This window comes from Salminus brasiliensis, chromosome 14, assembly GCF_030463535.1.
Source record: "Salminus brasiliensis chromosome 14, fSalBra1.hap2, whole genome shotgun sequence".
NCBI lineage: Eukaryota > Metazoa > Chordata > Actinopteri > Characiformes > Bryconidae > Salminus > Salminus brasiliensis.
In genome coordinates this window covers 25652651-25670286 of record NC_132891.1, presented here as the reverse complement: position 1 = coordinate 25670286, position 17636 = coordinate 25652651, and the positions used below count along the sequence as shown (strand labels likewise).

The window sequence follows — 17636 nt, the reverse complement described above, 5'->3', positions numbered from 1 at the left end:
ACTGTTTACAGTCAATCGAGTCTTACATCTTCTAAGAAAGAAGCCTCTGCAACAAAAATTGACACCACATGGACAAAGAAGAAGCACTTTAGAGGACTGTTTTATGCTCACATGGGCAATTGTGAGGCATTTAAATCAAACAACACTGTAGCAACTGTTAAGCATGATGGCGGTAGACACATGTTTTGAAACTAACTTTCACGTGGGTTTCATACACAACTGGGTGTTCCAACAGCACAATGACCCTAAGCACACATCAAAGATGGTTGCGGAAGGGATAAAGCAGGCTAACATTAAGTTTTTGGAATGGCCCTCCCAAAGTCCGGACTTCAAATATGTGGTCTGTGCCAGGAAACCAACACACTTTATTGACCTAATTCTGCAATTGCAGTGCAATTTGCTAAGCATACCAAATATTTGGCGTGCTATATGTATATTTTTGACACTGTATAATTTTGACCCTGTCTTTATTTCAGATTAAAACTTGTACACCCATTTTTTTTTTTTTATGTATGTAGTACACTTACTACACTTGCCATGAGATTCATGTCCATAATCAGTGTATCTAAACGTCCAACCATGACTGCATGTAATCTTTGTGAAGATCCAGAAAAAGCTAATGGAAACAGAGGCTTTTATACTGAAATCGAATCACTGAGCTTAAAGAGTTGGACCTTTTTCTCCAGGCTGGAAGTCTGGAAGGTGAGGAGGAATTTCTTCACGTGATCTTTACGCAGCTGGTCAATGCTCCGTGCGTCAATGGCTCGGCCTAAAAACTCGTCCACTTCGTCCTCTGGGTTCATGGCCTCCTGTGCACCACGGCTGTTCAGTAAAGAGTGAAACAAAGACCATCAATCCCAAAAAAAAGGCACATGTGACATTGTTATTATTAATATTATTATTATTATTATTATCATCCTTTCTTATCCTCCCTCTCTCTGCATTTTAGTTTCAGGGGACAAAAAACAAACACTCACTTGTCTTTGCTGGACGTTTCATCAATACCCTGAAAAAAGAAAAGGTATAAATATCAGCCAAGGAAAAAAGAGAGAGAAAGAAAAAAAGGAAACAGGGTGACTAATGTAGACAGAGACAGAGAAAAAGCCAAAGATGGAAAAGAAGAGAGGAAAAAAGATGAGAAAGCACAGGCTGCGGAGAGACAAGTACAGCGCAAGGAGCAGGTCACAGCAGACACAGAGAGAAGGCGGGAGGCGTGGGGTCTAACCATCTGTCGGAAGACTTTGGAGTCCTTGGTCCTAGAGAAGGATCGGTCAGGCACCCAGCGAGGCATCAGGACCTCATTGGAGTTCGCCCGTGCACGCTGCATCTTTGCCATCATTGCTTTTTCTTCCTTCTGCAGGGTTAAAAAAAAAAAAAAAAAAAAAAAAAAAAAAAAAAGACACTGAGCAAAGTGTGAGCAGAACATAGTAGTTTGGACTTTTTGCTTTTATAAGAATGCTGTGGACGTTTCCCCAGTCAAAGGTCTGAAGCTGTTTGATGACATGGTACAAGTTATACCTTCAATGCTGATGCGCCAAAGACGTAGCGTCTAGGCTAGGAGAGCTGCTAACTGCAATGCTTTGTGATGTTTCTTTTAATATCTTTGTGATCATACAGCGCAGAAATACAGTTCAAACATTTTCGTTTTTGGAAAGTGCCTTTAAAGACAGCTTGAAAGAAGATCACAAATCAAAAAATACTCTTATACCCCAGAGGGTTAACAGAGAAACACACACACAGTCACACACACAAGACAGTCCGTTGGATGGAACATCAAAACCTAATCTGGAGTTTTGAGGTACAAGTTTGGCTGTTGAGATGGAGACTGACCCGTTTCTGACTGCAGCCCAGCACCAGGAACGTCTCAATGCTGTTCTCTTTCAGGTAGGCATTCCGCTCTCCTCCAAAACCAGGTTCCACCTCATAGTCCCCATTCAGGTACTGCAGAGTAGCTTTAGTAATGTGGATCCTCCTGGATAACAGCACACACACATATATAGAGGGCAGAAAACATGTATGTGTGTTGTTAAGAGGATTTATAGTAATCAAACAACAACAACAAAGACCTTTACATAGTGTCATGAAAACGTTACAAACATTTCACCTGAAATGTAATCAGATTTTTTTGATTGTTTTCACGAGTTTGAAACTGGATAAAATGAACCCAATTAAACAAAAACATGATTTTTGAACTTTATCTGTTGAGCTAAATTATTCCAACATAATTCCAATTTCTTTATCAGAAACAGTAACTGGAAATCAATCCTATACAGTGTGTTTGAGGTATTTAGGCCTAATCCTTCTTCCAAAACTGCCTCAACCTGCTACTCTTAGATCCTTCTCTAACATTTCTACGGAGCCTATATACCGTCATTTTACTCTTCCAAAACGCTGATTTTCTCCTACTTTAACCATTTCTTTGTTCACTTAGGTGTGAGCTTAAAGTCGTTGCTTACTTAATATACAAGAACTGTGCCCTATCCATTATCCCCTACATGCAAAAATCCAGATCACTCTATAGAGAACTATTAAAGTTAACAGAAATCAACTAAGCGATTTCGTAAACGTTGTTATGTGTGTGAGGTCACTGCTGTACGACTGCAGACTGACAGTCAGTCTTCCTCAGAGAAGTTGCACATAAATGTTCAAACCAAACAACACAATGCATTATGGGTATTTCATGTCCGTACATTGCTTGTACACTATATAGTACAGCACTGAAATGCTGAACGCTGCCTTTTTTTAAACATCACCACAATTTGTTTTTGTCCCATAATATTCATCACCCTAAGAGTGATTTCTGCCAGATGGCCACTCTTAGGGAGAGTAACAGTGATGCTGATATTCTTCCATTTGTAGATCTGCCTCAAAACGTATGTGAAGACTATAAACTGATCCTTTTTTTAAATGACCCTTTATTCCCATTCATTTCTGACAAATATGTTTAATGTTGGATCATTTTGCTGAAAACTAGAATGATTGTTTAATTAAATTCTATTTATCTAGTTTTAGGAACTTCAGGCGATATAACTACAGAAAACACAATCTGATGCCTCTCTGCATTTGTGCCTGCTGCATGCCTGCTGACATGAATGTGTATTTGTTTCTATGGGTTATGCATTATGCATGTGTATGTATGTATGTAGTGTGTGCTCGGCGTGCTTCTCACCCTGCTTTGCCTCCAGCCTCCATGTGATTGGCCAGTGTGACATCATTAGACCACACGTCAAACTGCCACTTCCTCAATCCCAAAACCCCGCAGTGCACGCGGCCACTGTGGATGCCCACCCGCATGTTTACGTTCACCCCCGTAACCTCTCGCACAAGCCTAGATACAAACAGACACACACACACACACACACACACACACACACACACACACACACACACACACAATCAATACACAAAATCTATATCCCATTAAACCATTTATAGCATAAGCACCTCTAACAGCTCTCACAATTAGCAGACCATCTGTAGGCATCCATATACAATACCACTGGTGTTCATGTAAACTGCTCTGAAGTATATGATGGGTACATTTTTGGTAAAAGTAAAAAAAAAGAAATAAAAAAAAAAAGAAATCACATGGGCAACCAAAGCCCAGCCAATCACATCAAGAAGGAATTGCTTGTGTGTGGCTGGTTAGTTCCTCTACACCAAACACCAAAATTGCTAATTCTGTCCCTACCTCTATCAGCTCTATACTGCCAATAAAACCAAAGATGGAAGAACCAAAAACTGATGAACTGATCTAGAGAAAACTCAGTGTGGCTTTCATTGGTGGAAACAAAAACTGCTGTAGCTTATTCACCCTTATTCTGCACAGAACCTCAGAAACTACAATGTCTCTGGGTAAGGTAAGCCAATGTTAGCTAGCTAGTTCTTCATCAGCTAACAAAACCTAGTCTAATTAGCGCAGTGCATGCCTGTTTATTTAAAAGAATTAGTTACAATGTGACTTCCCTCATCCTTCTGCCTTTACCACCAAAGTAGTCACCTTTTTTTCTTGAAGGGTGAGATTTCCCAATGCATAACCACCAATCCAGAATTCTATGAGCACCAGCATACACTATGTCGTGATGGCAAGCTCTATGCTCCTGTTTAAACAGGTTCAGCTCAAATTATATAAACATCATTTAATCATTTCAAACAATTCAGTGGCTACGCATGTTTATACTGATCTAGGCCCAATTTGCCAAAAGCTTCATAGATAATCTTAACTGGGAGAAAAAGTGTGTGCGATTCTCACTTAACTATTTAACAATGATCTTTGTGCTAAGAGGCTTTTGGGAAACCCGGCCCTGCCTGTCAGTAAAAACATTTGCACTTTATTTATTGTGAGAAAACTGATGTGGAAATGCTCTCCGGTTTCTCTGCAATGCTGTTGGGCAGGAGGGGAATTCACTTTTGCTCCCTGCTGCTTTCTCCCAGTCTTTCTCGCCATCTCTCCCTCTTTCTCTTAATGTCTCTGTCTCTCTTCCTTTTCATCCTGAGCATTTCTCTCGGTGTCTATGTGCCTTTTTCTCTCTCAATGTCTCACAGCATTTCTCCCAATGTTTCTGACCGTCCTACTCTTATACCCCACCCACCCCTCAGCATTTTTTTTATATCTTGGTCCCTTTTTCTCAGCATATCGTCCCTCTTTCTCTCAGCATTTCTCTGAGTCTCCGTCTCTTATTCTCTGAATGTCTGAATGAACAGCAGTGGGCAGCTTTGAGAGCAGAGAGGGTGAATGGCCTTGCTTAAGGGCTCAACAGTGCCAGCTTGTCAAGCCCAGATATCGAACCCACAACCCTGTCATCAAATATCTGCTGAGCCACCACTGCCTATCGCGGACACCCTTTTCTCTGTCCTTCAGCATTTCCCTGTGTCTCCATCTCTTATTATCTGAACATGTCTCCTTTCAAGAAGAAGGCAAGCATGTTCACCATTTGAGTTGGACACAGATGAAATATGCCCCCTGCCATTAACCCATCTGTGTAATGAACACACACATACACACTAGTGATTAAACACACATGCCCGGAGCGGTGGGCAGCCCGGAGAGCAGAGAGGGTGAAGGGCCTTGCTCAAGGGCCAACCAGTATCAGCTTGAACCCTGAGCCCAGATATCAAACCCTGTCTGCTGAGCCACCACTGCTTTTTGTCCCTCTTTTTCTCAGCGTACCTGTCCCTCTTTCTCTAAGCATTTCTCCCAGTGTATCTGTCCCTTTTTCTGTGTTGGTCCCTCTGTCCCATTTTCTGTCAACATTTGTCTGTGTCCCTTTCAGACGGTCTCTCACTATTCCTTCACACCAGTCCTTCTTTCTATCAACGTCTATCCCCCTTGGTCTCAGTAACGCTGTCCCAGTGGCTTCTTTCTCGCAGTGTCTCTCTCCATCTTTCTCTTAGCATTCACCTCTGTCTTTGTCCCCTTTTCTCTCAGTCACTACCTTTCTTTTTCTGAGCGTCTCCGTTTCCTGCTCAGTGACTGACACTTACGAGATGGCTTCGATCATGTCCACTCCCATCTCCACACAGCAGTGAGCATGGTCTGCTCTGGGCTCTGGCAGGCCAGACACACAGTAGTAGCAGTCCCCCAGGATCTTAATCCGCAAGCAGTGGTTCTCCTACACACACACACACACACACACACACACACACACACACACACACACACACACACACAGAAAATGAAAGAGGAGTTAATTATGGAGCTCAGGCTGGAGGAGGCAGCTTCACGCTGGGGTGCAGAGAGCCCAGTCGTTCTGATCACTGTGTGAGGGAGTGGGTCTATCACCAAGCACTTAACACCTGCCAATACTCTTCAAATCACATAACTGGAACAGAAGGTTCTACAACGGGCAAGGGCAAGGTAAGCCATCGCTGCTAGCTAGTTCTTGAGTCAATGTCTGTTCATGGCACAATGTCTTATAAACACATCACTAGTACTAGTTTGACTAAAGTGATATAAGGTCTGGACATTTTAGGCTGGTCAGGAACTACACATGCACACATCTCCAATAGAAGGGGGACTTCCCTCATCCTTCTGTCTTTACCAACAGCCCACTTGGCAGTTGGCTTAAAGGGGATTTTCCCATTACATAACCACTAATACTGAATGTTATGAGCACCAACATACACTACTCACGTAATGATCCAGCTTAAATGTCTATCTATGTTCTTTTAAATTTGTCTCCTTTTCTTATGATTTATGATTATGTATATATGATTTTTCCAAATGACTAACACATGGCGACTACAAGTAAAGTTACAAGTAAATCAATAAACAAATAATGTGTGTGTGTAATATATATATATATATATATACAGTGGGGAGAACAAGTATTTGATACACTGCTGATTTTTCAGGTTTTCCCACTTGCAAAGCATGTAGAAGACTGTAATTTTTATCATAGGTACTCTTCAACTGTGAGTGATGGAATCTAAAACAAAAATCCAGAAAAATACATTGTATGATTTTTAAATTAATTTCCATTTTATTGTGGGAAATAAGTATTTGATACACCAGAAAAAGAAACTTCATATTTGGTACAGAAACCTTTGTTTGCAATTACAGAGATGAGACGTTTCCTGTAGTTCTTGACAAGCTTTGCACACACTGCAGCAGGGATTTTGGCCCACTCCTCCATACAGATCTCCTCCAGAGCCTTCAGGTTTCGTGGCTGTCGCTGGGCCACACGGACTTTAAGCTCCCTCCAAAGATTTTCTATTGGATTCAGGTCTGGAGACTGGCTAGGCCACTCCAGGACCTTAAGATGTTTCCTACGGAGCCACTCTTTAGTTGCCCTGGCTGTGTGTTTTGGGTCGTTATCATGCTGGAAGACCCAGCCACGACCCATCTTCAGTGCTCTTACTGAGGGAAGGAGGTTGTTGGCCAAAATCTCACGATACATGGCCCCATCCATCCTTCCCACAATACGGTGCAGTCGTCCTGTCCCCTTTGCAGAAAAGCATCCCCAAAGAATGATGTTTCCACCGCCATGCTTCACGGTTGGGATGGTGTTCTTGGGGTTGTACTCGTCATTCTTCTTCCTCCAAACATGACGAATGGAGTTTAAACCAAAAAGTTCTATTTTTGTCTCATCAGACCACATGACCTTCTCCCATTCCTCCTCTGGATCATTCAGATGGTCATTTGCAAACTTCAGACGGGCTTTGACATGCGTTGGCTTGAGGAAGGGCACCTTGCGTGCACTGCAGGATTTTAATCCTTGACGGCGTAGAGTGTTACTGATCGTTTTCTTTGAGACTGTGGTCCCAGCTCTATTCAGGTCATTGACCAGGTCCTGCCGTGTAATTCTGGGCTCATTCCTCACCTTCCTCAAGATCATTGATGCTCCACGAGGTGAGATCTTGCATGGCGCCCCAGACCGAGGGAGATTATCCGTTATTTTGCATTTCTTCCATTTTCTAATAATTGCACCAACAGTTGTTGCCTTCTCACCAAGCTGCTTGCCTATTGTCCTGTAGCCCATCCCAGCCTTGTGCAGGTCTACAATTTTATCCCTGATGTCCTTACAAAGCTCTCTGGTCTTGGGCATTGTGGAGATGCTGGAGTCTGACTGATTGAGTGTGTGGACAGGTGTCTTTTATACAGGTAACGAGTTCAAACAGGTGCAGTTAATACAGGTAATGAGTGGAGAACAGGAGGGCTTCTTAAAGAAGAAGTAACATGTCTGTGAGAGCCAAAATTCTTACTGGTTGATAGATGATCAAATACTTATTTCCCACAATAAAATGGAAATTAATTATTTAAAAATCATACAATGTATTTTTCTGGATTTTTGTTTTAGATTCCATCACTCACAGTTGAAGAGTACCTATGATAAAAATTACAGTCTTCTACATGCTTTGCAAGTGGAAAAACCTGAAAAATCAGCAGTGTATCAAATACTTGTTCTCCCCACTGTGTGTATATATATATATATATATATATATATATATATATATATATATATATATATATATATATATACATACACATACATACACACACACACACACACACACACACACACACAACAATGTGAACCCAATACAAGGACACCGGAGTTGAATCTCAGTGCTGCTTACCGAGGCTAATTTGTCAAAGCGGGCAAACAGTTCATTTAGAGTCATCACCAACTCCTGAGCAGTGCACTGGGATGCCAGGCTGGTGAAACCCTCAATGTCTGCAAACAGAATACTGGGGGAGAGAAATCAAGAGGGAGAGAGAGAATACAATTAAAAAACAGAATGGGCTTTAATGAGCACATAAGAAGAAAGTGACATTTCATGCAGGTCTACAAATGAGATATTAAATTACACACAGAGCATACATACATGAGAGCATGATGAACGTCTATGTGAGTTCGTTTGTGTGTGTATATGCAAGGAACTTGTGGGAACCTACCTCCTATTTACTATCTGACTACTCATCAGCAGAAGCGGTCTATTCACTAGTCACAGAGTAGCACATTGTAGCAGTAGCACTTAATATCTTCAATCACTAGCACTAGCTACTGGTAATTAACCATTCTCCCTCCAAATGTAATTAGCCTAAAAAGCAAAAACCCCAAAGGCCCTCCTCCCCAGTTTCTCATAACTGAACAAGAGCACAGGGAGCGGGGGGTTTTGGGGGGTGCTAGGGAGCCAAATAGGGAGAAACACTTAGAGAAGGGGTGGTAGGAGAAAGGGACGCTACATTAGCTATGTGGCTAATGGCCTGAAGCCACTCTGGAAAGCTGCTGAACTCACTAACCTGATAAGAGGTCATGTGATTCCATATTGTTTCCTGCTTCCAATGTAATGGCTGACTAAATGTTGTGACAAATTAATGTTCAGTTTGTTTCCCCACTGGTGAAGATGCCATCAAGCGGCACAGTTAGTTGATTAGGGAACACACAAAGGGGGGGACGGGACACACATGCTTGAACGTATAAAAAAGGAGAAGCATAATTGGATCGGTTCGGCTGGGTGGTCCGATGACAGTAGGCCAGGGCTAACCTGACGTTGTCATGCTTCTGGATGTAGATCTTGTGGAACATCATGTCTTCTTTCTTAGCGTTGATGTCAGCCTTCATCTCCATGGCAACATGCCTTGGCAACACGGACAGCAACAGGCGTTCCTGAAACATGTGCATGGGGGGGTGTTGAGAACAAGGGATGAGGAAGGAAGAAAGCGAGGAAGGAAGGAAGGAAGGGAAAAGAGAAGAGAAAGAAATTATACTTCTCTCTATTCAATTTAATTCTGCCTCTCTAAATCCTCCGTCTTCTAACCTCATGATACTATTTTACAGGTTATGTAACAATCATTAGCAGTATGCCTGCCTTTTGTTATAGTGATTCAGGTCTGCTTTTAGGTATTATAAGTATTAAAGGAATGGTCGGATGAAAAAGACACTGCTAGTGTTTAAGCTAGGTAACATGACAAAATGTCATACAGTGATCGATACACATACGGCTAGTGCTATTTAAGCAAGCAGTTTAAGCTTACAGAGCTACCTGGTGGCGCATGCTTATATTACTTGATAGCTACTTTGGAGCTCCATATTGCAAGCTGGGGCTTTAGCACCAGGTCATTAATTTGACCCATTTTACCTGTGAGTGGATCCTCTCATTCTTTGCCAGCCTGAGGAGTGGCATTCAAAGTGTGTGATTTACTAATTGGATGTTATTTTATATAGCTTCTAATTAAGTGCAATTTCTCTACTGTATATATTTTTGGCCTTAGATTATATCTTGACCATGCAGCATAGGAGAATGTGCACAAAGAACATGCAAGCTAACAAGAAATTTTACTTTGCCCAATACCAATATTAAAATTGTCCTCATATGAAAAACACTTCAGTTGTCAACTCAAGGTTACTGGACATTCTCTGTGGCCTTCAGGTCAGCTAACCTGCTGCTGGTTCTCTCTCTGTAGGTGAAGCCTGGCTTGAATGTAGCCGCGCGTCTCCTGGAAGGCCTGTCTCTGCGAGACCTCCGCTGGGTAGTGTGTGCAGATCCCAATGATGTTGGTGCACAGGAAGATTAGCACGTTCGCACTCAGCTAGAAGGGACAGAAATCAAGACAGAAGGGAAGGATGAAAAAGGGTTAACTGCTTTGAATGGAACACAGTTTCTTTAGGAGCAGCTGAACGGTCATCAGGCCTCAACTCCGCACTCTGGAAACGTCCTGGGACTTTGTATTTTCGATTCTCTCGAGGCCTGCCCCATTGCAGCGTGGGAAAAATGGCCGACCTTTGACCCACAGAGGCCACTTCCTGTAAAGTTGGGCCGCAGTTTACAGTCAGAGAGCCAAAGCCGGGCTAAATATGGAGCCTGAAGGAAAGCCAGCGCTGTCGCTTCCTTTGGGTCAGCAACGGAGAGAGGTTAAGGAGTGAAGGGGGCTGCGGTTACTCTCAATTGCACCATGATGAACAGTATACACAAGGGCCCAGGATTCAGTGTTTGAAATGAACGAATCGCTTATAATAAAATGGAATATTTGAACTAAAAAGGCTTTCCAACACGATGAATCATAGCAGATAACGTCCGGCATGATTTAGAAAGACTGAAGTTCTTTTTTTTTTTCTTTGGGGTGAGAAAGTCTACTTTGGCAGGGGAGAAACGCATGGTATTTGCGACGAAGAAATCAAACATAAATTCTTCTACTAGACAGCTGAATAACAAGGCCAAAATCCCCCTTGTATCGCCTTATGCATTATCTCTCACCTCTCTTTCCAATGTTTGCCTTCGCACATCTTAAGCACCCACCACCGCCTTTGTAACACCTCAAGCATCAGTTAGCTATTCATCTACTGTCTGGCAAACTGTAGTGTGAAACAATACACGCTGTTTGGAGTGATTCAGTAAAGTCTGTAAAGTGAATTAGTAGTGTACAGGTTTTTTTTGTTCAGAAACGGAAAAGACCAAATGCTAACACCAGTCTCAATGGGGGGGGGGGGGGACCAAACAAAAACGGGATACAATAACATTGCCAGAGAAGGACATTACCATAACATTCAGCAGTTCATCCCCAAACATCCCAGCTTCATGATCGGAACTGTGAATATTAGAATAGTCCTGCCTTGGAAATACGGTCAGTTCATTAGAACAGTTTTAACTAGGGGAGCAGCGAGAGGCAACTGTGGAACACCAGGACAACTGAGAAACAACTTGGGTCAGTCATCTTTCACAGCTAAAAGCTTACAGCTACAAAATGCCACAAAATAAGTTAACATCAAATTGAACTGCTTGTTTATACAAAATTAATCTATAAACACTAAACACGTCTTAAATTACACACACACCTATGCTTAAACATTTTCAGTAGACAATTGTACATTTTTGTACGTTTGTTGCATGGTGTTGATTTCCTTATAAAATCGTAACTAGGGCCCCCTCCCCCCCAGAGTGGTCCAGCGGACTAAGGTGATGTCACTGTGATCAGAGGATCGGAAGATTGCTGCTAGCCATCGGCAGCTGAGGCCCAGAGAAAGCACAATTGGCCTTGCTCTCTCTAGAGTGGGTAGATGATATCCTCGTTCAGGGGATAAAGCCTCATATCTGAGAGCACAAAGTCAAGCGACTGGCACATTTAGTGACTGGCCCACCTCATGCACATCTCTACTGATGCTTCTACCATGTGCCTACCTGCACAACAATCAGGTTATACCCGCAATCAGATATTGTATAAACAAAACTGCTGTGTTCACATACGTTATACACTGACTGTGCATAGATATGAATCATAGCACGTTCCATAACCCTGCACCTTATCCACAACCTTATTGCACTGTCCTGTCTGTATGCGGTGTTTAATGTCTGTTGTATTTATTGTATTTACTGTATTGTTCTGATTCAATGTTGCTCCATGGTCCTGGAAGAACGTCATTTGGCTCCACTGTGTACTTGTACACACATGGTCAAATTAAAGATATTGATTCAATTTAGCCCTGGAAATATAATTGCAAATTATCACTACTGAAGTATTTTATCCTGATACTTTTTTTTTTTTTTTTAAACAGATGAACTACCATCTGTTAGAATTTTTTTTTTTGCTGCCGCTATGGTCACTCAAATTGTCAAAATGTCCATCCCTATTGTCTATAGTATCAAGGCTTTATAGGTAACGATGCACCACTCACACATTTAAGAATTTCAAAAAACAGCAAGAGAATGATACTTATGCTATTAAAAAACTAATGATGAGCATAATGTGAAAAACATTATATGCCTATATGTCTAAAGTGTGTGGCTCGCTTATAAATGGCAAATTGACTAATGTAAAGTGGGTAAAGTCATATCTCAGTAGCTTAATATTCTTAACATTATACTTTTCTTATACTATAATATCCTTATAACTTTATACTTTTGCACAACCTTATATACATTTCTTTCACAAAAAGAAATAAAAGCTATAAAAACAAACTTTGTCTTTTTCCGTAATGGATGGCATTCCTCGTTCAAATTGTAAATACATAATCCCGTCACATGTACTACTTTGACATTCCCTACTGCTGTGAATGTCAAATTTACAATGAATCCCTGGGTGGCTGTATTTTAGGACTACGAGTATATCCAGAGGGCACAGCCACACTAAATTAGGAGCTGATAATGAGGGAAAAGCAATCACCCGATAACTCCACTTACATAGCCTGCAACGATCAGAGCACTAGGGTAACGTGTCACAGCCATTCCTCTGTTTAATATCTTTAAACTGAGTTAAAAACCACCATCACCACCACCACCACCACCACCCCTCCCCACCACTGTGTCACATTGTGCAAGGTCACGTTTGCTGGCTTTAAGAGAAAAGGCCAAATATTACAGACACAGTTCTAGTGGCCTGCTGGTCTTGTTTGGTTTATCTTAATATAAATTAAGCTAATCAAATAAGGGGCTTGGAGATGGAGGAGAATACAGCGTACAGTGTGTTTGAGAAACTGAAAATTAAGCATATTGTTTAGTGTTGTGTGCTGGGAACAAAATAACAAAACCACGAAAGGACACTGGGTTATAGCGTTAAGAAAAGACTGTCTAGCTCCATGTATGCATGTGTGTGTGTGTGTGTGCATGCGCGTGCGAGCGTGTGTGGGTGTAAGGCAGTGGTAGAGTAGGGTAGATCCTGCTGGTCACACTGACATTAAGCAGATGGCTCTGAGCTCTGTTTACATTAGAGTCTCTGTTCAAGCAAGACAGAGACGATAAAAAGTGAACACTAGTGTGTGTGTTTACAGAGGGAGCAGGCATTGTGTGTATGCGTGCAGGAGGGAGTGTGTGTGTTCCTTTGTATTTTTTTCTTCACCTTTGAGATGAAAGACAATAGTGGACATGCATATGGTGTGTGTGTGTGTGTGTGTGTGTGTGTGTGTGTGCGCGCACGCTCCTTCTAGAGGGCGACAGCAGCAGGTTTACACTGTACACACATACAGCCGTACAGCTGTTTACGCAACACGACACCTTTCTCATTCGCACACAGGATTTATTACTAATACGCAGGGCAGGAATGGGTGGGAGGTCCGACATAGGACCACCTTTACTAAAGTGAAAATGTTCATGCCAAAGGCTATATCTGCAGATATACTGTTTATTAATAATTATTGTAATATCTGCCTTTGCAATAGTGATGTAAGGAAGTATACACAGACAAGTCTACAGCCTAAGGTGGGTAATATGATGACATTTACTGTGATACATTATGTCACAATTTGCCAATCCAAACATATCAGTACTTGAACAGTGGGCCTTATTTACCATTAAAAGATTTTTTTTATTTATTAAAACCCACTTATGTAGTTTTTCTATGAAGATTCTGATGTTGAGAACAATGAGATTCGTTGTTATAAGAGCAAAGCTGTAAACAAAAAATGAATCTGACAAATCTGAGATTATGATTATACATATATATATATATATATATATATATATATATATATATATATATATATATATATATATATATATATATACACACACACACACACACACACACACACACACACACTACACAGATCAGCTCCACTTATATTTACACAAATTTTATAATTACAGACTGCAGTGGTGGCGATGTGTTATCGTGTGTAAGCTGGTACAAGTGGATGGAACAGCAGTGCTGCTGGAGTTTCTAAACACCCCACCTCAATACCAATGATGGACTGAACAGTCCACTAACCAGAAATATCCAGCCAACAGCATCCTGTGGGCAACGTCGTATTACCACTGATGACAGTACGGAGGATTACCAACACAACCTGTGCAGCAGCAGATGAGCGTCCACCTCTGACTTTACATCTACAAGGTGGACCAACTAGGTAGGAGTGTCTAATAAAGTGGACAGTGAGTGATCCGCTCGTACCAGTGCAGCACACACCAACACACCAGAGGAACAGATGAACTACAAAGTGCTCCTATACAGTAAGTAGAGCTGAAAGTGAACAGTGAGCATTGGGGGGAGGCGGTTTTAATGAAGTGGACAATTAGAGTTAGAGTAGGTACACAGAGATTGCAGTCACAAACTCCTCCTTAATATATCATAGCATCACCAAATCAAATGCTACTCTAACTTTTTACATGAATAAAGTTAATGAACCCACAATGTAAACAAATGAAGGTGGTAAAATTGTATTATTTCATTATTATTTAGTAACCTATATTATAATAACTTATAATTATCTAGCAACTGGTTGTGCATTTGTTTTTAGTTTAATTAACTACTTGATCAACTGTTGCATGAACTTTAAGCTTTAATGCTTTAAATGCACTTGCATATTAGATAATACGTTAAGTTCCCCGTAAAAATAATCAGAACACATTTGGCACTGTGTGAAGAGATACTCTGACCCTAAACCTGAAAATCAGAATTCTGATTTCAGAAATTCTTATTAATATTTCCTGTGAAAACTGGTTTGGTTCTTGAAATGGGTTTGCCAGAGCCTTAGCTTCACAAAGCGTACGGGTAGTATGAATAAAACGGTATATAAATGGCAAAAGAAGAATGAGTGTCCATTGGTCAGTTTCACACAAACTGACAGACGGACGCACAAATCCAACAATTACACAGGAGAGGCAGAAGACAGAGAAACAAATCCACCAGTTAGACAGGGCGAGAGGCAGAGAAGAGTAAGTCTATCCAGATTTCTGCACTGTATTATCACAAAGACATTAATAAAAATATTGAGACATATAGAATTTGACACAAAGAGCAACACTGAAAAACAGTGGGCCAAACACATACACAACTTAAACAAGTGATATATTCCCCAACTCGAATAGTTAAGCTGACTCAGATTCAATTTATAGGCCCAACTCTGGATTAAATAGCGTTAACTTAGACTTAAATACTTTGAATGAAGAAATCTGGTGTGAAAATATTATTTGAGCTGACTATGCTCAGGACATCTGCTTCTCACCACTTGAAGACATTCATTTAGGTTAGCTATACTAATGCACCTAGAGCTGGGAGGTAGGAGGACTGTGGTAAAGGACACAATCATGACAGTGTGCTGTTGATTGGTGCTGGTTGTTCGTAAACCTTGTAGTTCAAATGATGTAACTGCACCACATACCATAGTACTACACTGCTTAGCACACAATGATTCCAGGTAGGCTCCGGACTCCTGCACAAACCTGACCAGAAAGCAGCCGATAAGAAGATGGATGAGCCCATTTTACATCAGGTGCGGTTACCACACTGCTTGCCATTCACTCCTGTATTAAGCAACTCCTTCTTTCACACTAGACACATGCTGCACTCAGGGCACACGGCAAAAACGCATGTGTGAAGCACAAAATACACTCTGGGTACAATACACTACTGTGGTGTGCTTCATGTAGTGTGCTAGGGTTTTCTGCACAGAAACAGTATCAAATGTATGTTCTTGCTGTATTGCTGAGAAATCGAAGCCCTTAATTAAAGCAGTAAATGTCTGCGGTTTACCTGGCAGCAGGAGAACTGCTCTAATACAAACCTCCAGAAGACAATCTGTTGGCTAATTCACAAATTGACCAATGAACTGATGAGCAATCAAATTACGGCGGAATAAGCCAATTAGAACAGTGAACGACATCTGACATTTAAGCCAGTCGAACATCGATAAGGCTCTCTGCTGCGCCGGCGTCTGGTGTGAAATGACAAGAAGCATCATGGAGTGGTTCCGGCTTGCCGTGCCACATTTGGTGTAAAGTTGGCATTAAAGATTAAAGAGTAGTTGTTGAGCTCTGTGTGTGTGTGTGTGTGTGTGTGTGTGTGTGTGTGTGTGTGTGTGTGTGTTGTAATTGGTCATTCACCTGAACAGTTAGCCACATGCTCTCCAAACGGGAGTGCAGGGTTCAAAGCCTGATGCTGGAAGCATTTGTAAGGCTTCTAGTGCTACATATCAGTAGTATAATTGTGTCACTCTGATGCTGCATGTGTAGCATAATTTGATCTATTCGCTCATGGAAACACTTAAAGATGTTACAAACCCATATCCCCATAATAATAAACATTCATGTCTACAAAAAAATATCCAAGCAAATCTGTACACATATTGCAGCAAGCATTCACTATCGTACTGTTAGTCCATTGTATATTACCATATTACCACTAAAATATGAAGCAATATAGCCGTATGGCAAATTAACTGATTCGTATATACTGTATAACCACACAATGATAATATACAAATAAGAAAGCAGTTAACAAATAGAAACCACACAAAAGAGACCCGTTATTAGATTATATATAGCTTTACATTTGGGAATTTAGGTTTTCCAGCCCCCCCCCAGAATAGAAAACTGTATTTACCTTGGTATATCTGAATAATAATATAACGTCAACCTCAAACGTTGTTGTCTCCTCATTTTGCTTAAGTAAGTGAGGGCTATCAAATGTGCCAACTCCAAAAATCGCTACCCAACAGCCTTACTTATTAATATTTACATCCCCAAAGTGTACGTACACCAGCATTCTCGCTTTGCCTGATGCCACTAGCCGGGAAAGGGATGTTATGAGGTGTGCGAGGATGTGAGAGGGTATCCATGCAAGTCTAAAAGCTAACCCTACCCTAGCAGCATCCCAGATGAAGCCATTCGGCTGACCGGGCTAACCACACAAATAGCAGCACTGCTCGGCAAGAACAGAGTCGGATGGGATCATTTTAATACAATAATTAGCCTTGTTGTAAACTGGCCAATCAAAGCAGAGCTGATCAAAATATTCATGAGCACAGCTAAAGGAAAATCAGCTGGTTTCATTCTAGGGCCAAAACAGGGTGTGTAAAACCAGATCTGGGCATTCTTTATTCCGAACTATTTAAACAGTGAATGAATGCACAATCTACGGCACCTTTAAATTTTACAGTAATGATCAGTATACAACTAACTATACAACTTAGCCACTTACTTACTGCTAATTAATACAACACTAAAATCACTTTGTTGTGGATTTATTTTATGGGGGCATTCATTATAGCCTAATATTTTATAGTGTGTTTATAATGGTTATCTCTTGCCACATGATGAGTTGGCTACCAGTTACTCTTACAACGCTGCAGAGGAATCAGTTCATTTTTGGAAGGCGTTTAATGGGAAACACGGTTCTTTGTTTTGTGAAATACTGCAGTGAAGTAACTACTTTGTGATGTATATGTTATGTAAATGTTGCCTGTGGCAGAACATATATTGGG

General features: G+C 41.2%; 1 protein-coding gene across 1 annotated transcript in view; it reads right to left on the bottom strand.

The window, feature by feature from the left end:
• The window catches only part of adcy6a (adenylate cyclase 6a), a 65633-nt gene that overhangs the window by 10971 nt on the left and 37026 nt on the right, over nt 1–17636 (bottom strand). The window contains exons 4-12 of the mRNA XM_072656562.1: nt 9887–10036; nt 8992–9113; nt 8080–8191; nt 5485–5612; nt 3170–3328; nt 1831–1972; nt 1226–1354; nt 978–1006; nt 675–822 (exon numbers count right to left, since the gene is read on the bottom strand). Coding sequence (XP_072512663.1) covers nt 675–822; nt 978–1006; nt 1226–1354; nt 1831–1972; nt 3170–3328; nt 5485–5612; nt 8080–8191; nt 8992–9113; nt 9887–10036 — 1119 coding nt within the window. The remainder of the gene's footprint in view (nt 1–674; nt 823–977; nt 1007–1225; nt 1355–1830; nt 1973–3169; nt 3329–5484; nt 5613–8079; nt 8192–8991; nt 9114–9886; nt 10037–17636) is intronic.